The 28000-nt window shown below is 43.9% G+C and overlaps 1 protein-coding gene across 6 annotated transcripts; it reads right to left on the bottom strand.

Moving 5' to 3' along the window:
- Positions 1-10: 10 nt before the first annotated feature.
- uimc1 (ubiquitin interaction motif containing 1) lies at positions 11-27990 on the bottom strand. Of its 6 annotated transcripts, none has more exons than XM_040150766.1 (23): positions 27883-27990; positions 27422-27534; positions 25844-25974; positions 25586-25670; positions 24071-24189; positions 23094-23274; positions 22738-22904; positions 20670-21413; positions 19419-19485; positions 18004-18110; positions 17167-17288; positions 16233-16452; positions 15495-15599; positions 14402-14457; positions 11819-12021; positions 11147-11214; positions 10059-10200; positions 9575-9889; positions 7706-7787; positions 7505-7607; positions 7284-7332; positions 6264-6297; positions 11-5379 (listed from the first exon to the last, which is right to left on the bottom strand). In XM_040150766.1, the coding sequence occupies exons 3-23, from the start codon at positions 25952-25954 to the stop codon at positions 5208-5210; spliced, it is 3252 nt and encodes a 1083-aa protein (XP_040006700.1). In that variant the 5' UTR covers positions 25955-25974; positions 27422-27534; positions 27883-27990; the 3' UTR covers positions 11-5207. The 6 variants fall into 6 exon arrangements, 5 of the variants coding, with proteins under 5 accessions (XP_040006700.1, XP_040006703.1, XP_040006701.1 ...); XM_040150769.1 differs by having other exon boundaries at positions 10059-10188; XM_040150767.1 differs by having other exon boundaries at positions 11147-11211.
- Positions 27991-28000: the final 10 nt, after the last annotated feature.

The raw sequence follows: 28000 nt of genomic DNA, 5'->3' as shown, positions 1-28000 counted from the left end.
GTCCATCCAGATTAACACAAATTTTAAGCAAATCCTCCAGAAAAAAAAAAAAAATCGGCAAAAGAAAATGCAAATGGATCCTTGTTTCCCTCCACCGCTGCTGTGTGAATATGAGCCGATTCTCCAGTCGCTGCCATTAAACCAGCACGGAAGAAGAGGACGCCGCGAGACGAGGTCACTACGAGAGCTCGGGTCAGAGGTCAGACGATGGGAAACCGTGTGGAGAACCCGATGGAGGGAGGTTCCAGTCTCCTCGTGGCTCCGCACAGACCTGATGGTTTCCCGCTCTTCGCTGGAGGTGACGTTAGAGTCTCATGATTCCTGTTCCTGATCAGTGTTTTTTGGTCACACAGCAACTTTTACACCTCAGCCAAGCTTATTTAGATTAAACACACTTTGGTTTTGTTTTTTTTTTTTAAATTTTATAGCATTTCCACTCTGGGTTTTTTAAACACGTATTGAAAATGTGCATTAAATCAGGTGGACACAAAAACATACTGACTGATAAATGAGACAATAGTTTGCTTTAAACTTTTGTTTCCTTTGACGACACGCCTGTGACGAAAGCCAGCTCCACGAAGAACTGGTTTTCCCCAGTTTGGTGGTGCAGAAAGATGATAAAGAAGCTCAAAGAAGCAAAAATCCACCAGAGAGACATCAAAAGTGGTTGGTTTGCCTCAATCAGCAGTTGGGTCCATTTCTAAAAAAGCAGGTGTTGGAGCAGGAAAACTAGAAAATGGCAAACGACCTGGTTGACCACGGAGCAGAAAACCATTTCCACGGCGATGAAAAAAACTCATTTATGACTGCACAGCAAGTCGTGGACACTCTCCGGGACGTAGGAGTTCGCGTTTCCTCGTCAACGATCAAGAGACGACTTCATCACCCGAACCTCAGGGGATTCACCACAAGTTGCAAACCCCCCTGGTAGAACCTCCAAAAACAGAAAGGCCAGGCTACGGTTCTCAAAAACACACAAGGAGAAACCGGCAGAGTTCTGGAACAAAGTTCTGCAGACTCGTGAAACTAAAATCAACCTCTGTCGAAATGATAGGAGGAAAGTGTAGAGAAAAAACAAGAAACAGCTCATGACCCAGAGCCCCCACCTCATCTGTCAAACATGGCGGTGGATCTGTTATGGCTCGGGCATGAACGGCTGCCGGTGGAACCGACACGATGGCATTTGTTGATGATTTCACTGGTGACGGAAGCAGCCGGGTGAGTGCAGAGGTTTACAGGGGCGTTCTGAGAGCTCAGATTCGGCATCAAAACCCACTGGGCGACGTTTCATCATTCAGCAGGACGACGGCCAGAGCTTCTCACGGTGAGGAGGTGGATAATCCTCGACTGGCCGAGTCAATCACCTGATCTCAGTCCCACCGAGCAGCGGTCCGCTTGGTGAAGACCAGTCTAGAGGCAGAGAGACCCCCACAACAAGCAAGAGCTGTAGGAGGCTGCGGTGAAGCTCGGGGAGACCATCACCAGGGGAGATACGGAGAGTCTGCTGCTGCCTGTGGATCAGAGACTTCAGGGAGTCACTGACTGCAAAGTGTTTTACACTAAATATTAAATATGATGATTTTGTTTGGCTTGTCTGTCGTGTGTATCCGTCGTATTACTTTCGAACGCCTAAAGTTTGGGCAGTATGCGTTTAATGGGCTGTATCTCCAACACAGTTCTTTCTATATTGATGTAAACCTCCTCAAATTAAAGCTGACACTTGTCACTTCAATGTATTATCCATCATGTCATTTCAAATTAAATGAGCTGAAGAACAAAACTGTCCAGATACTTAACATTCTGGACTGTAAACCTGTCCCAAATTAAGTCCTGGTTCTCTCTGCCACTGAGGGAAATAAAGGCCCGGGCCACTATTTGAGAATCTACGGTACAATTTTTACTACACACTGGATAAACAGCTTTTAAGAAGGTCATCTTTCACTTCCTTTCCTTACAGTTTTTTTCTCCTAAACTTTGGCCCGGTTGGTTGCAACTACAACATTGTGACAGAGTCTTACAAAAGATCAACGCGCACGCTGTTGCATTGCCTCAAAGTCTCACAGGAAATACAAACCTCAGGTCGGCCGTTTGGAGCTAGAATGTAACAGCAGCAGCAAAATGAGGCAGTGGCGCAGAGCAGTGAACAAACGCTGCATCACCTGTGGCCGCGTGAAGACAGACCTTCTCAGGGACGATAAAACTGAAGCTCGTGGTCTCAGCTCCAGAAATGCGTGCTCCGGGAACAAGATCGCGTAGCATCAGCCGGATCGCTTCCTTCAATGAGCCAACGTGTGGCCTCAGCACGTTACAGTGACTTCAATTCTGCTCATTCGAAAAACTGGCCAATGTCAGTCTGAAGTGCTGTTGCAGTATTCAAGGCCAAAGAAATGAAAGAATGTCGGAAAAAAGAAAACGTGTAGTATATTGCGTCTCATCAGCGTCAACTCTGAGGAGAAAATATTTTGAGATATTTTCCTGCTGTGTTGTGGTCAGAGGGCGATAAAAATGGTCCAGACCGAAAACAATTCATGGTCAGAAAAGAAACAAAATGACTTTACAGGACAGTGACGACATTTCTGAGCTGCTGGAGTGAAAATGTGAAATAAACTCCCCAACACGGGTTAAACACAATGCTGCGCGGTCTTGATGCGGCCATCAACCACCCCCTCTGGCAAGTTTGTGACCTTCAAGAGGAAAGTCAGAGTCTTGGGGCTTTAGATGCGACGTGCTTCCTTCCACAGACTGCGTGCTCGAGTACTTGGGGGGGGGGTTTACAGGAAGCCGTTTCGATTCCCATTTGTGTGCTAAGAAATGTTAACATTTGTCTGGAAACGAGACAAAGGACGAGAACTTTCTTCAGTGTTTTAAACGGGGGCTCTGATTGTGTCAGATTTTACATTCTAAGCGGGTGTCTCACTGTTTTTTAGACAAAACAACTGAGTGAAGGAAATAATCAGCATCAGAAAGCTGCAGCCGGGATCAGCTTTTGCTTTTTTGGCCTGTTTTAACGTTTCAGGTGCTTCTCGTCTCCACTCGGCCATGTGCGTCTTCCGTCCCTCGACCGCATCCGAAGCTCAGCGCTGACGGAAGAAGTGGTCGGGTTACAGTGGCCGAGACGCACTGATCCTGGCTGCGAATGTGATAAAGCTGCTGCTTCTCTGGAGAATTAACGCCGCCGGTGTGTAGGACTTCAGCTACACTGCCCTGAGAAGCAAAGCGCTCGCGTCCCAAAGCAAAGAATGAATACGACGAACTCGGCTTTTAATTGTTGCTCGCAGTCGTTGAAAACACCAGTTTCAGTCGTTGCTGCTTCTCAAATGAGAGTTTTCTGCTTTTCTCGGTCATTTTTAATCGTTAAATGAATATCTTTGCTGTTCGGATTTAAAAAGGGATCTGATGATGTCAGGGCTCTAGGGTATTAAAACTGTTATTATTTTCTGAAATGTTAAAAATCAAGGGATTTATCAAGAAAATAATTGGCAGAATAACAGATAATGTAAAAACAAACAAAAAAAAAATCATTAAGTTAGTCGCAGCCCTGACTCCACACCTGCCATTTTTGTCTCAATTTTTCTAGCACTGGCAGAGGGAGATGACGTCCCCAGTTTTAATTCGGCCTCTAGAGTTCTCATTGACTCAGTAGTCGTCCATTCAGTGAACACGACACCAGACCCCTTTGAATAGTAAGAAAGATCAGACACGAGGGCAGCAATTCAGAGGTCAGGCATTTACCAAGGAATATTTTGCAGGTAACACTTTACAATAAATCCAGCTATTTATCATATCTATCCAGTATATACATTTGTAATATGTGGGTTATAATATACTATAATGTAGTCGTAACTGTTTATTAATGTATTTATCAACAGCTGTAACTCCTCCTGTGGACACGGGAGGATAAACAGATAAAGAACGGCAACATAGTAAAACACAGCTGGAATAGTGTAAAATACGTCCTCACAGGAAGTCATAATTGTTGACAAATGCCGTACATTTATAAACACTGTCCTTATAGATTCTTTAGGGCTGCAACTAATGATTCTTTTCATTATCGATTCATCTGCCGATTATTTTCGTGATTAAATCAATTCATCATTTTGTCTGTAATGTGTCAGAAAATAGTGAAAAAATGCCGGCTATGATTTCAAACGGACCAAGGTGACGTGTTCAGTTGTCCTGCTTTGTCTGACCAACGGTCCGAAACCCAAACATAATCAGTTTATTATCATGTGTGACAATGAAAAGCATCAACTCCTCACATCTGAGTAGCTGGAACCATCAAATATTTGGCCTTTTTTGCTTAAAAAAAAAAGACTACAATTATTATTTTATTTGAAAGAATAGTTGCTAATTAATTTTCTGCTTGTTAAAATGTTGGCATCGGCACGAAAAATTCAGCATGTGAACATTTATACAGTTATCACAGTAAATTTCCAAACTTGGGATGTTTGTAAAACATTTTAGTGTCTGATGTTTAGCATTTAATGTTAGCATGCTAAGAAACAAGCGCGTTGTTAGCAGCATGCTAATATTTGGATCGTCAGCGTGTCGCGTTTGCGTTAAAGTACAGGTGAGGCTGAATTCAGTCGTTGGTTTGAACCGTTTTTACTATGGTGAACGTAGGTGCTTCGACCTGCCGGAGTCGCTAGAGGAAACTTCAGAGGCTGACCAAAGGCAGTGGGATTCATCCTCTGGGGACTATGAAAACCTGTGAAAAACGTCACGGCAATCCGTCCGATACTTGTTGGAGATATTTCAGAAAGGGGTTTTATCCCCCACAGGCTCGCGTGGCTGCACACAGTAACTTCCAGCTGACAGTAAAAGGTCGGTGAAATTAGGTCCGTGTGAATGTGATACACACTCGTGGTCCAAATCCCTCCGTTAGACGGACGCGTTAACGCAAAGCTACGGTAACGAAAAAGGAAAGGTTTCAATACAGGAAGAGGTAGTCTGAAACATCCTCAACATAAACAAACGTAAATATACAAAACATTTAGTGGCACAGAAAGAGCTGTAATCAGTTTTCCTCTGCACTTTGAACTGATGTGAGATTTTTGCACATTCAAGCGTTCAGTGTGTGTTCGTTCGTCTGCATAAATATCCAGAATTTGACATCAGGAAGAAGGTGTTGTTCAGTCGTTTCTAAAGGTAACCTGATAATTGGCCAGGTCTTTAGTTAAGGCTCTGGTTTCCAGTACTTTCAGTCCTCATCTGCGTCTGTGGCTCGGCTTCTTGGCGCGCTGCTGTTTCTTGAAGTCGATAAGGCAGCCGGTGGCCTCGGAGATCGGAGTGAAGGATCTGATGGGAGAGTTACTGATGCTGAGCGCTGAGACGCCGTCCTCCTCTTCATCATCATCGTCCCGCAGATCGATGACCTCTCTAAGAGAGAATGAACATACGACAACGTGAACCCAGGGGTGGTGGAAAGTAACTAAGTACATCTACACAAGCACCGTCTTGAAGTGGTTGTACCTCACGCGAGTATTTCCGTTTTATGCTACTTTCCTCTTCTACTCCAGAACATTTCAGAGGGAAAAATTACACTTTTTAGTCCAACACATTTATCTGACGGCCTTTCAGATAAAGATTTTACTTAATAAAAAAACCCATTATAATCCTACAAAATACGGAACATTTTTGAGGATTGAAGCAGGCGTTCACAACTTGTTTTGCTTGTGACCCCCCCCCCTGCAAAAAAAGTCAGGGTCTATAACTGAGGCTGTTTCAGACGTCAACGACTTGTCATCAGTTCCATAAAAGAGTGATTTCCTCTGAAAACTCACATGGTTTCATGTCAATTACATTGCAACAGCATTTCCATAACTGTTGGAGGCCCAGAGGTAAAAGGACATAATAAGGAAAGATTAGAGAAAAATACACAAACTGAAAACAGATTTTGAACCACAACTTAGTTTTTTCTTCTTTCGTCTCCCATGAATCATCAGACGACCCCTCAGATTGACCTGGTGACCCTCTAGAGACCTGCATAATATATGTAGCGAAGACTTAAGAAATGTATTGACGGGTATTACGCGCATTTTATCACAATTAGCGTATTAATTCTTGAGTTATGGCCAAAGACGTGTTTTGTGAGGTCACAGTGACCTTGACCTTTGACCTTTAACCGCCAAGATCTAATCAGTTCATCCCTAAATCCAAGTGAACGTTTGTGCCGAAATTTGAAGAAATCCCCTCTAGCTGTTCCTGATATAAGAGGTTCAATGACAACGGGGCGGGCGTGAGGAGTGTCTAAGCCGTCTCACCCTGGCTGGAGTTTGGATCCCGACGGCCCGGCCTCTGTGAACACAGAACAACATCGTGTCAGTGAAATATGAATCGGGTTTGACTCGTGAGAGTTTTTGATTCTAATGCTGATTTTTTATTTTTTTTTGTTCTGAGGCTGCAAAAACACGTCTGGATGTCACTGGTGATCTCATCCTGTCTGGAGGAAGTTCATGAGGTGAAAGTCTCACCTGTAAACCAGAAAATCAAAGATCAGGATCAGAACTCTCTAATCATCTGGGGGGCAAATCAGGGCAAATCAGGGCAAATCAATTATCTTGTAATATGAGTCCAGCTTTGGTGCGATAAAAGTTTTTCTTCAGCCATAACACCATTCAAATTGGCACAGACCAAGGCTGAAAATCACAACTATTTTCATTATTCATTAACCTTAATGCATTTTCTTGATTTTCTCAATCAATCTGTTTTAATTTCCCAGACCACAAGGTGACGTCTTCAAATCCCTTGGTTTTTTTCCCCCCCATCAAGAATGACTGAAACAATAAATCGATCATCGGGATTGTTGCAGATCAATTTCCTCGACTAATCGACCAAATAGTTTCAGCTCTGGCACAGACTGTCCCGAACATGATGGGTCTACTCAGAGGTCTGCTGTGAAACATCTCGGCGTTATGTCTGAGCTCCATCTAAAATGTAGGCTTCAGGTGAAATCAGTGGTTCGGCCCTGCTTCTTTTCAGCCGACACCCAAAACCCTTTTCAGCCTAAATGTTCCAGAAACCATGGAACCAGAGGCTCTGGAAAGAGCTCAGCTGTTTGCTGAGCTCACCTGAGTCAAAGAAAAGGAGCTCCGGTGTGAATTTGTTTGGTCAGAGTGGGACAGCGTCTGAAAGTGGAGGGTTTCGATCCAGAAGTGCGAGAGTGTGAAACGCTGTGATACCGAAGGAGCCGGGGCTGAACCCTAACCCTCAGGACTGGGTGAGATTTGGCCCAGTTTGACATCTCCGAGCATTTCTTGGTCAGACTTGACCTTCAGACTTACCTGAATTCCTGTTTTCTGTTTGCTCCAGAGCTGAGACCAGATTTACTTTCTAGAGGGTCAGAAATATAGAGGGTAAAAAAAAAAAAAAAGAAAAGTTATTATAACAAACGGAAAAAAGTGAATAACAACTTTCACTTCAACATCATGCCGGTTGTCATTTTGTCTGAAAGGTTCCTCTCTCGGTGGCGTGGCGGTGTTAGTCTGCGTATAACGAGGCTTACGGCTTCAGTCTTCGATGACCAGCGTCGGATGCAGAGTTCGGTGTGTCTGCTGTAGTCTCTCAGAGGAACGGCTTTCTCACAGATGTAACATTTCTCTTGGTTCCTGCGGAAAATTAGGCCAGAAGCGAATGAAAGAAAAAAACAATTCGTCAGAAAACGCAGAGCTGCTCCAGGTAAATACGGCAGGTCATAGCTACTTACTTGCCAGTGTTAGAGGCGTAGTTTGTCTCCTCAGCAGTCTCCTCGGCTCTCCTTGTCCTCTTCCTACGCGGCTTCAGTGACACTGTAGAGTGAAGAGCAGGGCGTCATTTTAAACCGTCAGCAGAGCATAAGTGACTTCTGACGGGAAAAACGACAGATTCTGGCATTTGAAAAAAACAGTTTCCCACTCGTCCTACGCTGCAGTTTACACCGACTGATAAATACTTGACAAAGTGGCATCACCGTGTTTTTCTCAACAACACCACAGAGGCAGATCACCACGCTGACCGAAGACAGCCTGGCAACAAGAGAAACAGCAGCACGCGTGAGGCTGAAAAAGAAGCGCAGTAGAAGAACCTCGAACCTTGTCTTATAATTATCGCTGCCATTATACTGTTATCTGGTCAGGATGTCTCCCAATACTTTTAAATGAACACGTGAAAAAGGGGAAAACAAACAAAAACAAAAAAACAACACAAAAACCTTCCCAAACTTGTATCTCAACTTCCAGGTCACCGCTAAGATCCGTCAGCCTCCAGAAAAACTCATTTTCCTACAGCTCCTGACAGAAATCTGAGGAGAAACGCTCCTCCGTCATCAGCACCGTCAAGTTAGTGTTTTCTTTGCTAATTCTCTGTTCATACAGAATAAACACCGGCCTCAACATGAAACCCATTCATTGATTGATTGATTATTGAACATTCTAGTATGTAATCTGTAACTATAACCTGATCGGTCCTGAGTTTATGGAGATGATAAGAACATTGATATTTGAGACTTTACGAATGATATATTTGCCGATTATTTATTTATTTTATATAAACTCATTACAATAATCAAGAATTTTTAATAAGTATATTTCTATCTTAATATGAAATGACTGTGCGACTGTGTGAAAGTTGAACTATCAGCTGAACCTGCAGCTCCCCTCGGCTTTACAGTGAGTCTGAGCTCATTGTTTTGGTTTTATGGACCACAGCTTTACTGCTCGGTTCACTCTCACCGCTCCCATGGCCTCGTTTTTTGGCCGCAGCGGGCAGATGTTTTCAGAGAAACAGATGTAAAAAGCCACTGTCCGCAACCTGCTCAGCAGCAAACAGCAGACGGACCCAGTCAGAGACCAGCTGGTGAACATAGCGGAGCGTTTAGCAGCTAAAGAGACAGATATTTCCCCTCAGGAGCTGGTGGAGACCAAAACCAGAGCTAAAAGAGAGGGAGTACTGGACCTAGATTCATCAGGTGACACAGACACCAGATCCAGATGAAAGATCGTGCTGCTGTGTAACTGCTGAGTGTGGAACACCCTATCAGTGTTAAAACAGCTCATATAATCATCATCAATCATAAAAATACAAAATGTAAAAATGTTGCGCTTTGTTTTTTTTTAGATTTTAGATAGATCGATCTAATTTAACGTGATATAGAGTGAATGGCAGCATGCAATGTTCATGGAAGAAAGAAAAAAAACAGTAGCTAACTGAGTTCAAGCAAAAAAACTGCATGTGATCTGATAAATATGAAACATTATAACACAAAGATATATCTGTTTAAACTGAGTCCTGTTTGAAGCAAGTTATCCAGTTCAAAATTGAAGCAAGTTATCCAGTTCACACTGGTGTGTGCGCGTCCACACCAGTACGCATATTGGTTGTTTGTCCCGAAAAGCAAGTATCCAGTTCAAAAAAAATTGAAGTTATCCAGTTCACACTGGTGTGTGCGCGTCCACACCACCAGTACGCATATTGGTTGTTTGGCAAAAATGTCCCTACCAGTGTTAAAACCAAACCTACGCCTCTAAGTTTTACAGCCATGAAGCTAGATGCCCAAGTGTTGAGTGCCAGGTGTTACGGAAAAGAAAGTTTCCCTCACATTGGAAGCAGTCGACCTCAGGCCTCCTCTCGTCCACGACGGCCACCTCCCCATCGCAGTACGCTGCGTGCACCTCGATCTTTGTCACAGGGAAGGATCTCTGACAGATGGGACAGTCCACGTTGGTTTCAGGACTCCGAGGGATGGCGGCTGATTCCACTTCAGGAGACGCTGACCTTTGCAGCCCTCTGTCCGTTATCTCCTCCACATCTGGATCCCCCCTGTCCTCCGTTACCTCCTCTTTTTTCATATCTTGTCTTCCAACGGCGCCGCTGCTGACAGCGATGTTTCCCTCCATCTTTCCATCCACTGGAGCTGAAAACGTACGTCACGTACACACGTTTTTAGACATATTTTCTGCTGACATGCATTTTCATGTGTAGAGCATGGTTTGAATAAACATATTTCCAGCACCGACTACAACACAACCTGGATGGATAAAATAAAAGGTTTTCTGTTCTATTCGTTAGTCGCGCAGCCTCACCGTCCACGTCCACCTCCACCTCCATCTCCTCCTCCTCCTCCTCCTCGCCCTGCAGCTCAGCCCCAGCCGGAGCGCCGTTTGAGGGAATCATCTCGACGTCAGGGAGATCTGGACTTTTTCTACAGTCAGACTGAAATCCAAATTTTAAAATTGAAGAGAAGATTAAATTTTGATATTTATTGCAGATTTATTTTTAGATGATGCTTATTCGTTGTAGTGACGTGAATCTTATCTTGAAACACCTGCCAGGTAAACGCGAGTGCGCTAATAGGGTGATATCAGGGTAAAGCAGAAAAAACACGTCAGGTTCTTCACTTCGCTTTTTTTAGGAACGACCAAAATCTGAGCATCTCACTCATGTCTGTGTTATGACGGATGCATCAGCTACTTTATCTCCAGACTGATATCTGATATCTGATAGTTAAAAATTTGATAATGTTGTCAGGTTCTTTCTTTTTGTTTACAAAGACGCATTACATAAAGAAACATTTTTGATAAGGAGCACTTAAGTATTTTTTTTTTTTTTACAGAATTGTGACCACGATATCTTGTTACTAATCAGCGCTCTCTGGTGGACACACCTTGAAATGGTGACGCTGTTTCTAAACGACCTCAAACCTATCTTTGACGTTCAGCCGATAAATACATGATGATACTGTTATCTCCAATAATTATCAATAATTTATCAACTTTTTGGCCATGATCCGGGACCTTTGATATGGGGTATCTGTCAATACAGAGACTGATCGGATTCTTTTATTTACTTTAATCTTGATCAGTAGTAGCTGTAGCTTCCTGTGTTTATTGATATGATTTTTTTTTTTTTTTTTAAATGAACGATTAACTGAGAGAATGTGACTCCTGAAGCGCAGTGATCCACTAGAGAGAAGACGCCTCACTCTGATTGCACAGTCGTGTTACAGAGCGAAGCTTCTTCCCTCACGGATGGTCAGTGGTCGAGTCCTGGCGCACGAACCGACAACGGGCGGATTTAACTTTTGCCGAGCACCAACTTGGTGTCTTATCAGCCTGTACGGACTTTCTTTTTTTAAACTCGAGAATGTTGGAAGTTCATCGCATGAACTCACCTCGGCTGCAGCGTCGGTGACCATCGTCAGATCTTGCGTGCTGTCGTCGTTACTCAGTTGGGTTTCTGCTTTTAAAAACAGAAGAGAAACACTTAGCGGTCACCAGATTACGTCGGCTGTGTCAAGAGCCCGAAGGTCTCATTTCGACCCGTAACTACAGTCCCCGATTCTGCTAGCGAGCAAAACTTTAACAGGGAGCTGACTTGTGTTTTGTTGACTTACAATCTGCAGTCGATGCCATGAAACTGGATGCTAATAATTTATACTAGTTAGCAGTGGTAGTGTTCATATACACGTCTAAATCGGATTCTGAAGGCCAAATTACAAACGTTTGTTCAGGGTTGATCAGTGATCAGACGGTGACTCGAGGTCGCACATTTAATGATGGATTTTCACAGGTTTTGTGTTGGACAAATTAAATTCTTGAAAAAAAGAGTACGAGAGCAGAAGCCGTCTTCCATCGGTGGGCTGCTCTTTTGTTTTGAAAATGCAGCGAAACAATAAACAAGCTTTGGCCACAGTGCTGACGCTTCTACACAAGGAAGGGAACAGTCACACCTCTTTAACGGTTTAACAGCGTATGGTGCTTTACCACATGATTGAATACGTGCAGAATGAACGAAGGGGCTTTAAATAATAAAACAAAGATTAGAAAGTGAGAGGCTTTAGTACCTGGACAAACCTGACAGTCATCGATATCCACCTGTCCGTCTTCGTCTTCTCCTCCCCCGTTCTTCTCCTGTTCTTTTTTGCTCTCCCTCTCTCTTCCCTCCTCTTCCTCTCCATCGTTCTTGTCTTCTTCCTCCTCCTCTGCCTCAGCTTGAGGGGTATCCGACGCTTCGCACAGTTTCTTCCCTCTCTTTCTGAGACCACCCCTGGAAACGCGTTAGAGTAAATAAACAGTCCTCGAGAGCTCGGAGACGCAGCACGGAAACAATGGGAAAACAGTTTGAAAGCTATAGAAGATAAAAACTGAGAAATCCTATTTAAATAACAGACTTATGTTAATATACAGGCCTTCACACATCTACACGATGCTCACTTCTGTCAGAAGTGATGACTTTTATGTGGAGTTTGCTGAGTTACCTCTGGCAGTGAACTCCAAGCCAAACCGTGCGTTTGAATCTGGCGTTTCTACGGTCAGGCGGCAGTGTAATCAGATTGACTACTGACACCTTGTGGCAAAGAGACAGTACTGTTCCGTCACCGCAGACAGAGACGGTGTGTTTTCTCTTTCTGAGTCTGCAGTTGGTTCCAACTGGGAAATGGCAAAATGGAGCAGGCTTAAAAAAAAAAAAAATGCCGGCAGGCAAAGATAAAATCGCTAAATTTGTCACCGCGGCTTTGATGGTCAGTATGAGACACACAACGGGGACATACAGGGTCTGCACACAGCTGATAAAAACTGAAACTTTTTCTGGAAAATGAAAAGAAACAGCTCTGATGGCGGCTGGAAAGATTGAAAACATAATTTAACCATCGGATATTTATCTTTCATGCCTCTCAGCGTGGACAGCCCACCCCTTAACTTAACTTGAATTTTGTCCTTGTGAGAGTGTGTGTCTTCTTTTTGTTTTAGTTTTAACGAAATTGTCTCTTTTCCTTTTGATTTGTTAAATCAAGAACAGAAAATGTCAGTTCCCTTTGCCATTTCTAAAGTTTTGGTGATGTCCATCAACACAGGCCCTGAATCACTTTCTGTTACTACTACAAAACAAAACAGTAAAGTGCATTCATTTCTTGTATATCAATTACAACAATAGTGCACGGTCAACATCGGTGCACAAAGTGGTGAGAAAAAGTGTATGTGAAACGTTTGGAATGACTTGGTTTTCTGTGTTAATCATCTGATCTTCATCTAAGTCTCAACTTCTGACAAACACAATGTGCTTCAGCTAATAACACACCAACAACTCTAACCCTTCTTGTCTTTACTGAACACACACATTAAACCTTCACAGTGCTACTGGAAAAAGTCAGCGAACCCTTGGACTTAATAACTGGTGGAGCCTCAAACCAGCTCTTCCAGTAGCTGTTTATCAGAGCTGCACAGCGTTCAGGAGGAACGTTGGACCGTTCTTCCTGCAGAGCTGCTTCAGCTCAGACACGTTCTCAGGACGTCTGGTGTGAACGTCTCTCTGAGCTCTTTCCACCGCATCTCTATTGGGGTAAGGTCTGGGCTCTGACTGGACCGCTCCAGAAGTTGGATTTTCTTTGTTTGAAGTCACTAAGTAGTAGATTTACTTCCACGTTTCAGGTCATTGTCCTGCTGCCTCACCGATCTTCTGCTGAGCTCCAGCCGGTGACGTTATCCTGTAAGAGAGCTGGATAAACCTGGGATTCATTTTCCCCTGGATGGCGGTGAACTGTCCGGGACCAGAGGCAGCACAGCCCCAAACCATGATGCTCCCTCCATCGCACTTCCCATGAGCCTTTAGCTGTAACTCTGGGCGTCTTTTTTACCTCACTGATCATTCTGCTTTGAGCCTTTGGAGTCGTCTCAGCTGGACGTCCACTTCTCTCTATGGGAACCATTTACAGCTTTATATCAACATCTCTTGATCCTCAGTCTTCCCTGCCTTTTTTGAGAGGCAGGGTTCACACATCAGCAGATGCTGCTTGTGTGTCAAAGTAGCTGTGGCCCACACCTCCAGTCTGGTTTCACTGACTGGGCTCCAGGTTTTGCTAACTCCAGCTCCAGTTAGCTTTTGTCGATGTCATTAGCCGAAGGGTTCACGTCCTTTTTATAAACCTACACTGGAATGTGTGAACGATGTATTCAACATGGACAAGAACAAGAACAGCACGATATAACAAAAGTTAGTAGTTAAAACAGATTGTGTTTAGATGAAGATCGGATCCATATTTTAAAACAACATTTATACATTAACTGCAGATTTTCTTGCCTCTGTACTATATATAGCGTATATATTATAGTATTAGTTCATTTAGTCTGTAGTAAATAATAGGGACATCGTGGAATTGTCACCTAATCAAGATTTTTCCGTTTGTTTTTTTTCTTCTTCGAGGACAAACTTGCTGGTTTGAGGATGAAGAGCCACCTCACTGTCTCACTGGCGTCCACATTTCTGTGTTTGATCGGGGAGCGAACAGCAGGCGGCTCAAGTTGTCTGACAGCAGTTGTTTTAAGTCATGTGACTAAAAAAAAAAACCCTGAAACCGCCCGCTCTGTCTCAGCTTTTAACTACACCGTGATCCATTTCTCTTTGAACTGGACTAGAAGAAGAGTTTTACCTTCGAGGAACGTGATGTTGAGGCGATTCAGCGGGCGACTCGGGTGAGGGGGGTTTCTAGGAAAAAATATGTTGTGCTTGTTCAACGATTTGCTTTCAAACATCAGGTACAACAGCTTTATTTTTGTGAATTTTATGCCTGAATGATGTGAGGAACTGATCAGCTGGCTTGAAAAGTCTACTCTTCTAATTGCCTTTTTCTCTTCACACCCTGGGCCTCATGCAAGAACACTTTTGTTTTCTTATCCTAAAACTCTCTTCCTGATTTCTGTGGCTTGTTTCTGCTGACGGTAGTCGTCAACAATTGGAAAATATTAAAAGAGCTGCCAAAGAGGAGTCACCAGAGTAGCACTGTACTTTGACGGAAATAATGTGGGGATGGTCTTACACGAAGTCAGACGTCTGCGGTCCAGGACTTAAATGGGAGGAGGTAAATAGGAGGACATCACCCCCTATTTACTGTGCAGCGGCGTCCGCGTCCACGTACACGACTCCCTGCTAACAAAGCAACGACGCAGCGCGTCGCATTTTACAGGTGTGAAAATTCGCTTTGTGCGACCCTGCGCCTGTCAGCGATGATGACTGTGATTCATTAGTGTCTGAAATCTCAAGTTGTAAATGTAAAGTAGTAAATGATTGTCTATTACGTAGAGAGTAGCAAATGAGTTAACGAGGGAGAGATTCGGACACGGTCGTGGAGACGGACCAGAGAATATTACGTAGTAGGTGATGTTCGTCTGCATGAAGACCCTGCGGCAGCTGTGGAGGGACAGAACTTCTGCTGAGCTCTAGGAGTTTAATGTTTAGTTTATTTTATTTTTCATTTGAGTTGATTTCGGAATCATACTTGAACCTTGAATTCATTCTGATCTTTTGTTGTTTTGTTTTTTTTCCTGTGAAGAAAGGTAAAAGGTGGCTCATACGACATGTCTGGACCAGGTTCTCTGAAACCACTCCTACAGGTCACCTACGAACAAATCTGTTTGTACGAGTGGTTCTTGCATGAGGCCAAATCTCAAGCATTAGATCTGCGGTACATAAAGTCAGATTTATGCCTTCCAGGAACACGCCCGTGTTAAAAATCATTATCGTACCTCTGGCTGTGGCAGGATGGCCTCCCCCCAGGGGGCCTTCCTCAGCAGACACCTCTGAGCCTGTTTCAGACTCTTGTCATAGACCTCCATCTGAGCCAAGATCACCTGAGAGTGGGGACAGAAGAGAGGGAGGCGCAATGAAAGGCTGAACGGCCAAGGTCAACTCATGAAAGAGAAAAAAATTCATTTCAATTCATTTTTGTTAAGAACTGTGTCTGTGTGCGTTCCAGGTGTTTGCTTTGACGTGTGCGCAAATTTTTGTTCCGGCTGACGGCGCTGGTTCTGTAATTTGATTGGTGTAATATCTGTGTGGGCAGGAACCAAACATGGTGTGGAATATCACTTCAGTGCCATCTTGTGATTACAGCTCTGTGACTCTGCACATGAGTTACTTTCCGTCACGACTGAAATCACACAGTAGCGTGCTGAGCTTTCACTGTAGCCCCCATATCGATATTTGCCGTTTAAAAACATCCAAACTCCAGGGTGATCTCCTCCTCAAATGTCTTACATCTAATCAACAGTTAAAAACAAACAAACCAAAGACCAGTTTACAATGAAAAGCAAATCCTCAGATTTGGGAAGATGGAACTAAAGAATATTTGGCAACATTTTGCTTAATAACTGGCTTAATTGCCAACGATTTTTTATAATCGATTCGTTTCCTGATGATCAACTAATCCTTTTTTTTAACTCTTAGCTGAATAAGTCTTTATTGTTTCTCATAAAACAAATCACCTGTGTGTAGGTGTCTGGGTCCAGGCCCCGTGGACAGAAGGGTACCCCCCAGTAGTAGTGAACCGTCGGCCCGCCCGCCGGCCCCGCCCTGCTGACCGCACCCTGACTGCTGATTGGCCGTAGCTCTTGCTCTGTGGTGGAAAGCTGCTGTCGGAAGGTGGATGTAGGAGTAGAGGAAGAAGGTCCGTTCCGTTCCTTGAAAGTGCAGGAGTCCCGCAGTCTGTCAAGAAAGCGAAGGTGAAGAGAGTCCGGCTTCTACGACAGGAACATGATCCAAAGCAGAACTCACAATTTATTTGTTAAAAAAAACAAACAAAATATGTCATTTGTGTTTGGGGGGGGCTTTTGCATATAACTATGTTTTTTTATTCACTAAACAAAAATGTAAACATAAAAAAGAAATACATATAACAATGAATGTTGTATATTTCACCTTTTCCTTTGTTTGATTCGTTTACATTTGGGCGTTTTAACTCTTCCATCAGTCTCTGACTAAAGAAGCTACGAAAAAGGATTTTGAGTAAATTTTCAACTGATCGGTGAAGGTGCAAACACTTTTTGGGGTTACACTCAGTTACTGTCATGTATCCAGAGGTAATTATGTGAGCAAACACATTCTGTTTCATCGCTGTTCTGGTGTAAGTTCACGTCCGGGGGGGAGGGGAGCGGTACGATCGGGGCCAACATTAAGATGCTGTTTGTTTGCACCTCTTAATTAGCGCAGCAGCGACGCGTAGCTGAATAACTTTAAGGGAAATTTGTGCAACTGATTAAAGACAAACAAAAGAACAAAACTGTCTCTCACTTAAGAGCCAAGAAGATTTAAATTCAAATGTGTTTGATGTTTCTGTGAAACTTGATGCCAACTAACAACTTCAGCCTGATGTGTGACAAAGAAACTTGGATCTCGTAATGTTGGTGGCGTTTTCTCTACCTGCAGTTTGACCCGGTTGTCCCTGGAGAAGCTGCAGTCACGTGGTTCAGGGACGCAGCCCGACCGTCTGCCTGATGAACAGGTCTCTCCTCTGGGAAGACCGGGCTGGGAGAGCCTACCGGCTGCAACAGATGGAGGGAGGAGAAGAGGTGAACGACGGAGCGATACCGGGGGAAAAAAAGAAAAAAAAAAAAAAAAAAAAAAAAAAAGTGTAATATATTTGAAAATATGTTTATACCACAACTCTATTTCAAACATGGTGAATTAACTACATATGTAACCAAAGACACACAATAAAAAGGGCCAGAAGTTCCTTGAGCCTTTGTAAAGGCTTAAAGACAAAGCTGCTCACTGTAGTTTTTACCACACAAACAGGAGGAAACGGTGCATTTGCTGGGGACTATTTTCAGCGGCGGATTAATCCACATTAGGTGCTCTAGTGACCATCTGGGGCAGCAGGACAGTGTGTGTGTGTGTGTGTGTGTGTGTGTGTGTGTGTGTGGGACTGAGTCAAAATAAACTACTGTGTGTGTGTTGATGGTGACGAAGGAACATGTCACCCAGTGCAACAGTGTGACTCAGTGATGGGTTTCTAACAGTTTCTGGAAACAGTGGAGCATCTGTGGCTCAGAGGAATCAGGTACATCAATAAACGCACAATATTTTTTAGATACATTCATTGTTGGTTCACACCTGGGATTCGTTAACAAAAATATAGAAAATCATCAGTATTATTCCTTAAAACACATGAAACTGTCTGTGGCTGAAGCAGAAATCAGATCAGTCCAAATGGAGGATTAAAATCATTGCTTTGAATTTATTCCAGCGTCTCCGTACCGTGACGTCCTCGCCCTCGTCAGACCAGAGTAGCGTCATGTCACTGGTCAGCTCCGTCTCAGCCGAGTTCCAGTCTTTGGATGCTTCGCTCAGCTCACGCGCATCATCTGGAGGCAGAGAACACCGTCAGAAAAGACCAGAGTCCCACTGACCGACGCGCAGGATCTGATCACACCATTCCTGGTGCGTCGGGGTTGCAAGCGTTGTCATGATGCACGATGTCCCCTGCCCTCAAAGACGCCTCCAGGAAGCAGAGTGTTTGACTGTACCTGACTTCGATGACACCGGGGTCTTGTTAAACCCGCCCTCCTGATTACTGCCATCAGTCCTGCTGTCCTACATTAAAGAGCAGAGGGAACAGAGAAACGAGCAGGAATTTACCAAAGGGTCTGGATGTCGGCACCGGATGACAGAGAAAAGCAACCCTCCAATGTCTGAAAATCACGTTGGACAATATCGAGATCAATAATTAAAAAAAAAAAAAAAACTAAACTTTTGATTTCCCTGAAACAAAAAAGTGTAACATATTTGAAAATATGTTTATACCACAACTCTATTTCAAACATGGTGAATTAACTACATATGTAACCAAAGACACACAATAAAAAGGGCCAGAAGTTCATTGAGCCAAAGACAAAGCTGCTCACTGTAGTTTTTACCAAACAAACAGGAGGAAACGGTGCATTTGCTGGGGACTATTTTCAGCAGCGGATTAATCCACATTAGGTGCTCTAGTGACCATCTGGGGCAGCGGGACAGTGTGTGTGTGTGTGTGTGTGTGTGTGTGTGTGTGTGTGTGTGTGTGTGTGTGTGGGACTGAGTCAAAATAAACTACTGTGTGTTTGTTGATGGTGACGAAGGAACATGTCACCCAGAGCAACAGTGTGACTCAGTGATGGGTTTCTAACAGTTTCTGGAAACAGTGGAGCATCTGTGGCTCAGAGGAATCAGGTACATCAATAAACGCACAATATTTTTTAGATACATTCATTGTTGGTTCACACCTGGGATTCGTTAACAAAAATATAGAAAATCATCAGTATTATTCCTTAAAACACATGAAACTGTCTGTGGCTGAAGCAGAAATCAGATCAGTCCAAATGGAGGATTAAAATCATTGCTTTGAATTTATTCCAGCGTCTCCGTGCCGTGGCGTCCTCGCCCTCGTCAGACCAGAGTAGCGTCATGTCACTGGTCAGCTCCGTCTCAGCGAGTTCCAGTCTTTGGATGCTTCGCCAGCTCACGCGCATCATCTGGAGGCAGAGAACACCGTCAGAAAAGACCAGAGTCCCACTGACCGACGCGCAGGATCTGATCACACCATTCCTGGTGCGTCGGGGTTGCAAGCGTTGTCATGATGCACGATGTCCCCTGCCCTCAAAGACGCCTCCAGGAAGCAGAGTGTTTGACTGTACCTGACTTCGATGACACCGGGGTCTTGTTAAACCCGCCCTCCTGATTACTGCCATCAGTCCTGCTGTCCTACATTAGAGAGCAGAGGGAACAGAGAAACGAGCAGGAATTTACCAAAGGGTCTGGATGTCGGCACCGGATGACAGAGAAAAGCAACCCTCCAATGTCTGAAAATCACGTTGGACAATATAGAGATCAATAATTAAAAAAAAAAAAAAAAAGTTATGAATCAATACGATCCACTCTTCATCTGAAAGACGCCACTCACAGAAGAGTCTGTAAAATAAAAATCTTTAAAAATCTCCGTAGAATTCATCTAAACAAGGCAAAGCGGAGTAATGCTGGTGTTTGAGGTCACCAAGAGACGATGGGCCTCACGCAACAGACACTTACAGGAACAGATACGTGGCGCGAACAAGCGGTTTAAGAAAACTCATCAAACTCCTCATACTTGGACTTTCTCTTGCGTACGGAGGGGACGTATCTACCTACTGGCCGTTTCCAGCCTCTAACTACATTCACCCAAGTACTGTGCTTAAACACACATCTGAGTTTTGTTACTCCACCACATTTACCTGACAGATATATTAACTAGTTACTTGACCAATTAAGATTCTACAAACAAAACATACGAAGAGCTTATAAAACATGATGCAATGTTAAAGGTGAACTATCCAACAGTATATAACATTTCAGCTGTAATGGTTCCGGCTTCTGAAATGTAAAGATCTGCTGCTTTTTCTTGTCTTATTTACAGGAACCGGAATCAATTTTGCGGTTTGTGGTTGTTGGTTGGACAAAGCGAGACGTCCGAAGGCGCCACTTCGGCTCCTGGTACTTGTAATGTGCATTTCTCGCTGTTTTCTTACATTGTCACAAACCAAACAATGAACTGATTAAGTGAGAAAACGATCGGCAGATCAATCCATAACGATTTACATTCATTTGTTGAAGCCCTTTCGTGTATAAAACAGTTAAAAACCAGCTGAACCTCATCTACAACAGTAAAGATGCCTAATACAGATAATGTAGGAGTAATAATTAACTAATCATAGAACAGCCACAGGGACCAGTTCTCTGCTTTAAGTACTTTTTCCGGATTATACTCACATACTTTTACTTAAGTAACATCTTCAAAAGGAACAGGACATTTATTCCTGATGGAAGATTTCTTCAGTTTGGTTTTAGTACTTTTACTTAAGTGGAGGATCTGGATTCTTCCTCCAGCGCTGCACACAGACACCTTAACTCACCCGCCTCGGACTCCGAGAAGGATCCCTGATGGCAGGTGGTTTCACGTCACCGTTTGAGTTTCCGCGCTCTGCAGCTGAGGGAACCGCAGACTGAACCTTTTGTCCTCGTCCAGTCCCGCCGAACGCGCGGCTCGTAGAACAGCCATGACTTTGCTCAGTCTGTCCTTGGTCAGTCTCTGAAGATACGGGGCTTTTGCAGACCATTGATCTCTCTGGGGGACCGAGGTTCTTGGGAAGGCCGGGGCTTCTTGGGAATACTGGGCTCTTAGGCCGATGGGATGTGGACCTCACAGAGGAGGTCGAACTCTCCTGAGTAGAGAACACGAACCCTGAGTTTTTGCGGGACGGGTTACAGACACTGACGGGGGGGTTGCAGGCACTTGGAGACCTCTCAGGCTGAGTATTCCTGCCAAATACAGGACTTTTAAGATACTCAGGACTCAGCTCCGTCTCTCCATCATCACCCTGATCGGCCTCTGAGAAGACAGGACTTTTAGGACATGCCGCGAGGTTACTGGAGCTTTTGGGGCTCCTAGGAAACGTCGGGCTCTTGGGTCTAGCAGGTTGAGACTTCTGAGTCGAGGTCCCACTGTCCTGAGAGCACAACACAAACCCTGAGGTTCTGCAGGTTTCCAGCAGGTCCTGACTCAAGCGGGGGACGTCAACCTTGGCTCTGCAGCCGGTCCGGGGGAAGACGGGGGATTTAGGGAGCTGACAGTCGTCGATCTGGGTCGAATCAGAACTCTGATTCATAGGAGAAAACAAAGACACACAAGTCAACAGAGTCATATACATGCAGAGCTGCAATAAATAGTGGATTAAATTATTCGTTGATCAAAAAAAAAAAACGTAATCAGCAACGATTCTGATTATCGAATCTTTTAAATCATTTTTTTAAGCAAGAATTTGCCGTTTCCAGCTTCTGAAACATGAGGATTCGATGCTTCTCTTCATCACACTTGAATGTAAAACAAGACATCCGAAGACGTCACCTTGGTCCGTGGGAAATTATAACAGGAATCTTCTTTTTTTACTATTTTCTGGAATTTTATAGAGAAAACAATGAATCAATTAATCGGAAAAAAACGATAATTGTAATCAAACTAATGAGCAGGTCCTCAGATGTCTCCTTAACCTTAACCTGCTCGTCAGGGTCTGACTGCTGTTCCTTAACCAACTTTTATAAATGTTTGTGAATTGCAGGTTTATGAGAGTTTCATTCACGTTTATCTCGGCAGATTAAATTTTACCGCTGAAAACGACCGTTCGACAGGAAATTAACCGACAACGATTTTGAGAAGTGATGAAGTATCTACGTCATTTATCAAGGAAAAGATTACAAGATCTCGTGACATCTTTTATAAAATAAGCATCTAGTCGTGTCTCCCTGTCACCTTTCAGACGACTATGAGATGTCAGCAGTTCCACCAGAGACGTTTCTCGTCTAAACTTCTCAGATGTTGAATTTAAATCATTAGTCGGGTCCCAAAGATGAAAAATTATACAAAATTCACAAAAACAAAAAACAAAACTTGAAGTACATTCTTTTTTATTTATTTTTCTAATCACGAATGTATATTTAATACTGTTGTATGGATGCGTTTACTTGAGCAAAAGATATGAATATTTCTTCCACCACTGGAAACTGTTTCACTCACAGTTACGAAAAAATGCCAAATGTGGGGATTTGCTGCTTTTCCTGCTTTGATGTCACAGTTGTTTGATATTATTGTTGTTGTTATTTTGATCGGTTGGTTGGACAAAAAATACGTTCTGGAGTCATCACCTTGGGCTCAGGGAAATTGTCACAGGCTATTCATCCCTTTTTTTTTTTTGACATCGACAGATTGATCAATAATGAAAATAGTCATTAGCTGCAGCCCTGAACTGAATATCTTTGGGTTTCAGCTGTGACCAGCATTGTTTTCTGATATTTCATAGACTAAACAATTAAGTGACTACTTAAAAAAAAGAAACTTCAAGAGATCAATGATCAATGACAATAATCGTTGGCTGTAGCCCCATAAAATGTAAAGGAACGAAAAGTGAGAAATCTCTTTGGACGAACCTGCGGTGAGTCCAGAGCCACTACGAGAGACTCCGAGCTGCAGGGTGAAGCCTGAGAGTAGATTTTCTGAGTCTGTGACAAGTCTGGCATCTCCAGCAGAGGACTTCCTTCTTTCCTTTTGCGCTTTTTATTCCTGTTGTTATTTTCATCTCCGGTTCCTTTTGCTTCTGGGAATACAACACGGCACGTTTTCAAATCCATGGGAGCTTCAGCAGTTGCTCCGATTTAAAGCCTGAACGATTTATTTTCCCTCATCATTTGATATATTTTTTTCCTTCCCGCTGCGGTAGTTCAAATGAACCTGATATTATTTACCAAGCACTGTAGGACATTTAACAGCATCTTCAGTGACTCACCTCGGTTCAGGTCTGTCTGAGGCGTGCAGACGTCCTCTGACGCTCCCCGATCGACGGCCGACGCCTTCTTCCCGTTCGAGTACAAGAGTTTTCGCCGAGAGCAGAGCCTGAACGGGGCTTCGGCGTCAGCCAGCAGGCTTTGACTTTGGGAAGGCGGGCAGGGTCGCGTCTGGCCGACCATCTACGAGAGAAGAAGGACACCGCGTAAAGGATGATGCATTCTAACACCGCTGCTGCTTCAGGAACAGATCTGTTCGGTTTGACGGTTTTCAAAGTTTTGCTTCGGGGATTCCTACAAAACTTGGGAAAGAAGACAAGAGAGTAACTGAGAAATATGGTGATACGCACCAGAAAGGCCTAATCATGAGTAGGAGAACGTTTCCAAATGATCACCAGGCAATAAGGTACTAAAAGTAATTTGATTCTTTGATTAGTCGATCAACAGAAAAATATTTCTCTTATTTCAGCTTTTCAAACGTGAATACTTTTCTATGATCGTAAATGTAACATCTTTGGTTTTTCTGACCGTTTCTCATCTCAACACGTCACCTCGGACATTTTTCACCATTTTCTGACATTTTATCGACCAAACAACTAATCGACTACTGGAGAAAATAATCGACAACGTAATCGATAATAAAAGCAGCCTATGTTTCAGCCCTAATCATTGTCATTACATTTAAGGCTGGGTTCCGGTAGGCGGCATCATTTTGGATCCGGTTCCATGTTGGTGCCCGGATACCTGGATCCGTTAAGCGTGGTTCGATTTGTTAGCGTGCTGAGTGAAATGAAAACAGTGCCCTTCCTAAAATGAACAGATGAAAAATTACCCACATGCGCTGCCTGGCGGGATAAAATCACTGGCCGGGGCAGGTAGTGTTAAAATCACCCCACCTCCTCCAAAGGAATAAATACCATCCGAATGGGGTTTACACTGCATTTGTTAAAAAAAAAACTAAAAAAAACCTCTCACTCACACTCTCTTGGATGGCTTTCATCATGGCCTCTTCTTCTCTCTGCAGTCTGAGCGCAGTGTCACTGGCTTCCTGTTCACTCAGACGCAGGGCCAGGTCCATCATCTCCTCCTCTGTCATCTCTGAAAACAGCAGAGTCAGCGTCAGCGTTGCTAACTCTCTGTTCATAAATTCACAAAAATCAGACTGATCTGTGGCTTTTGTTTTTTTTCCAGTTCCATGTCACCCAGTCTTCTGTATCCACCTTGCACTGATATTCAAAATTCAGCCAGTGGCTTCTCCACAAAGCTCTGCCTCAGAGCCAGATCGGCTGTGACATCTATCAACGACTCCTGCAGAAGGATTTCTAATCCCCTCCTCTCTACCAGACATTGCCCGATTTTCAGGGAAACGCTCACAAAGCTGTAAGTGAAAAGAGTCCTGACAACGGCTTTTGACTCACGGTTCTCGCTCCTAAAAATCATCCGGTGATGGGAAGGCATCAACGTTTCATAGTCCAGGCGAGGGAACCACAACGGTTTTCCGCTCCACGCTTCGGTTTTAGTCAGAGAGGGCGAAGGGCGACGCACCTTGACCCTGAAGTCCTGCACTCAGATTGTTTAGTCGCACGAGAACGTCGGCTCGGTCTGGCCATTTTTCATCGGAAAGTTTTGCAAGGTAGCAGCGAGTGAAAGAGCTCCACCACCTCTCGGAGCTTGAACGGCCAACTGAGAACTTTTCCTCTGGAGAGCCACCAGACGTCACCATGGTACAGCAGCTGGTGGGGGTCGTGGACCCCCCCCCCACTTCCCCTTTTTAATTCCCTCTTGATTCTTTCCCTGCTGGACACTTGTTTTTAGCGTCAGCACCTTGGGATTTCGTTCTCCAACCTATAAGAAATCGCTCCATGTCTCTGTAGACCAACTACGCCTGTGAAGTTACGTGTGCTGTCAGGGGCCAACCTGTAGGTGGTGCCATTACGCAAGTATCTTATACACTCATTAAAAAAATTACAAGAACCTATATTCTTGTGTGCTTTTATTTCATATTAACTTATTTGAGCACCCTTCCCATGACCCCCAGGTTAAGAACCACCGTTCTAATGGATACAAGTGAACACAAAACTAATGATAATAATACCTGCCACAATAAAAAGACAAGATGCAAGTCGGTTTTGGTCGATAATACAGTAGCTTTGCTGGTCGTATGTATCTAAAGAGACTGATTCCACCGTCAGAGCGAAATATTCTACGTTCAGTATCGTGCGTGGTGATGGTCTGACACATAGAAGTGGCCTAGACATCAGCGCACTGCAGAGAGTTGTTTTCTACTTGCACAAACAACGTGAGTACATTTTTTTTTAAAGAAATTACATTGAGTGAAGTTCAGAATTATTTCTAATGACATGGACGCTGTTTCCGAGCTCGTTCTTATTTGATCACCTTTATCAACGTTTGCCCTGCACAAAATAAGATCAAAAAAAGTTAAAGTTAATGTGTTTGAAATTATTCTGACAGCCTCAGTAGTTGCGTTGCGTACCTTTGGGTTTCGCCCTGTTGTCCTTCTCTCTCTTGCGTTTTTGTCTTGCTGTTGACGGTGACAGAAGTGATGACGAGAGCTCGTCCTGGAAGAACAAACGACAATTTTCACTCACAATTTACTATCCAGCCACAGCCGAATCATCAAATCTGCTGCTTTAGAAACGTGGTATGTTCAAGACCGCCGGCAAGCGTCTGATAAGAACCCCGCAGAGCTTCATTTCTCAGATGCCTCTCGCTAATGTTCACGGTTCTCTACCTTGTCGTCTCTGTCGTCGACAGCTTCGTCCTCCTGTGTGTTTCTGTCGATCTGCCGGCTTTCACAGGGCATGTCGCTCGCATCCTTGATTAGTTGCTTCCTGAGAGCCATCCCGGTCTGCTCCTGAGTGACTTTAACCGACAGAGACACACAGAAAAGATTCACGTGTAACATTTCAAAACCGTACAATAGAGCTATTTTCAGTCCAGCTTCCGAAATTCCTGCTGGTTTTCTGTCCGGCAGCTTTGACGTGACTGAGACGTTCACACGTAGTCGACCTGCCCACGTTACTCACAGGCTTGTTTAAAAAAATACTGGTCCCCTCTGCACAGACTGGATTTGTTGTGTATTGGCTTATTCGAGGCTACTGAGAACTAGGACTGACCTCCTCCATTTGGAAGGGATAAAAGAAAACATCGCTATTTAAACAGAGTTGTGTTGTTTTCACTCATCCAGACACAAAGTGGCAGGAAGTCCCCCTTCTCCCTCCAGCTGGTGAGCAAAGTATTTCATTTCCCCCCAACTAAGTGTTTTCATGCATCGCTTTTCATGTTTACGTCCTGGTACCTTGCTTAAATTATAATGTAGAGAGCTGAAAAGCTTCTGATGGCGACAGCTTCTCTGTGCGAGCGCCGTTAAAGAAAGACTGTCTGAAAATATGCAGCATTATCCCCATTTGAACAACAAGTGTGACTTGCCTCTCTCTTGGCCAGCAGGCTTTTCATCCCCCTTTCGAAGACTGCCTCTCAAACAGCTAGTAACTTCTGCCCTCAGACGCAGAAAAGCCTGCTGTCCAACTATAAACAGTCCGTTTTGCCCATTTTGTTAAATTAATTATCGATTGTCGAATTTTCGGTGTGTGCCTTTTCATATCACATACGCTGAGTTGCCAGTATATTAGGCACACCTAGCTGAAGCTAAGTAAATCTAATACAACAGTCCTGCAATAAATCCTCCTGTTTTAAAGGTTATGATGTTCAGTTTTTTGTCAAAACTATGTTATAGAGGTGCTGATTCAACTTTATGATCAGTTCGGAGGATGTTCTTTGTGGTACTGTTGAACTGTACAAAGCGGCGTGTCTGTCGTTTAGCCTGCCCTCAGTAATGTGAATGGGGTGGACAAAATAAAAGAGACAGCTGTCAACGTAACACAAGTGCGCTTCAACAGCTCCACACACGGCAGCCTCCACAGTGACCATTCAGTTGAACCAGCAACTCTTTCACACCGAGCCTGAACAGTATGACCTTCATGAGGGAAGAATTAGACTGGATTAGCTTTAGCTGGGTGTTCCTAATAAACTGGGCACTGAGTGTATGTGATATGGAACACACACACACACACACACACACACACACACACACACACACACACACACACACACACACACACACACACACGCACACACACACGCGTTCTGAGAATTCAACAATCGACATGTAATGAAAAATGGACCGGTTATGAAAAATAAAAACCTAAAAACGACACCACTGATTCCTTCAGACCGCACTTATTAAACAGCAGCAGAGCTAATGAGAGCTAATGAGCACCTTGCCTCGGCTACTCTCAGCAGCGGTTACCTGGTTTATCTGATGATAGGGACGATGTTGGGTGATGAGGGTGATGAAGAGCGTCCTCCCCTTCCTCTCATCCGCCAGGCGGCTCGAGTGCGGACCCGGAGACAAACTAACCTCTGTGTTAAAAGTTGAAAAAGAGCTGAGTCAGAGACACGGAATGAGCGAAAGCGGATTCAATCACACATTAACGGGTCCAGCTCATATTTAAACGGTCACTCGCGGCGATTGTCTCCTGCCAAAGTTAAAAAATGAGCCTACACAGCGCGAAAGCATCGGTTCACAGGGAAACAAACTGAATTCCAGACACTAAAAACAGCTCATACATTTCTCATTGTCGCTTTACTTTTTAAATAACCAATATCATTAGAGAAAAATTCGCGTGTTCGTTTGTTTGTTTGTTTGTTCAGCAGCTTCCGAAAAAAAACAACAACAAACTAAACATTTAGTAGTTTAAAACCACTCACAGCAGAGTTGCACAATTTCGCGGCGCCATGTTTGTTTCTGTTCACGCAGTCATGTGACTACGACGTAACAAACCGCAGCATCGTGGTGCTACGCGGCCTTCGAGCTGCATTCACGGAC

The sequence above is a fragment of the Xiphias gladius genome, chromosome 17 (assembly GCF_016859285.1).
Source record: "Xiphias gladius isolate SHS-SW01 ecotype Sanya breed wild chromosome 17, ASM1685928v1, whole genome shotgun sequence".
NCBI classification, from domain to species: Eukaryota; Metazoa; Chordata; class Actinopteri; order Istiophoriformes; family Xiphiidae; genus Xiphias; species Xiphias gladius.
This window is presented reverse-complemented; position numbering and strand designations above follow the sequence as displayed.

Coding starts and splice junctions, on each gene's coding strand:
- uimc1 (XM_040150766.1), bottom strand. CDS start 25,954: ATGGCTCTCAGGAAGCAACTAATCAAGGATGCGAGCGACATGCCCTGT. Junction 16,453..17,166: donor ACAACCGGGTCAAACTGCAG/GTAGAGAAAACG, acceptor CTTTCTTGACAG/ACTGCGGGACTCCTGCACTT. Junction 5,380..6,263: donor GGATCCAAACTCCAGCCAGG/GTGAGACGGCTT, acceptor ATTCTCTCTTAG/AGAGGTCATCGATCTGCGGG.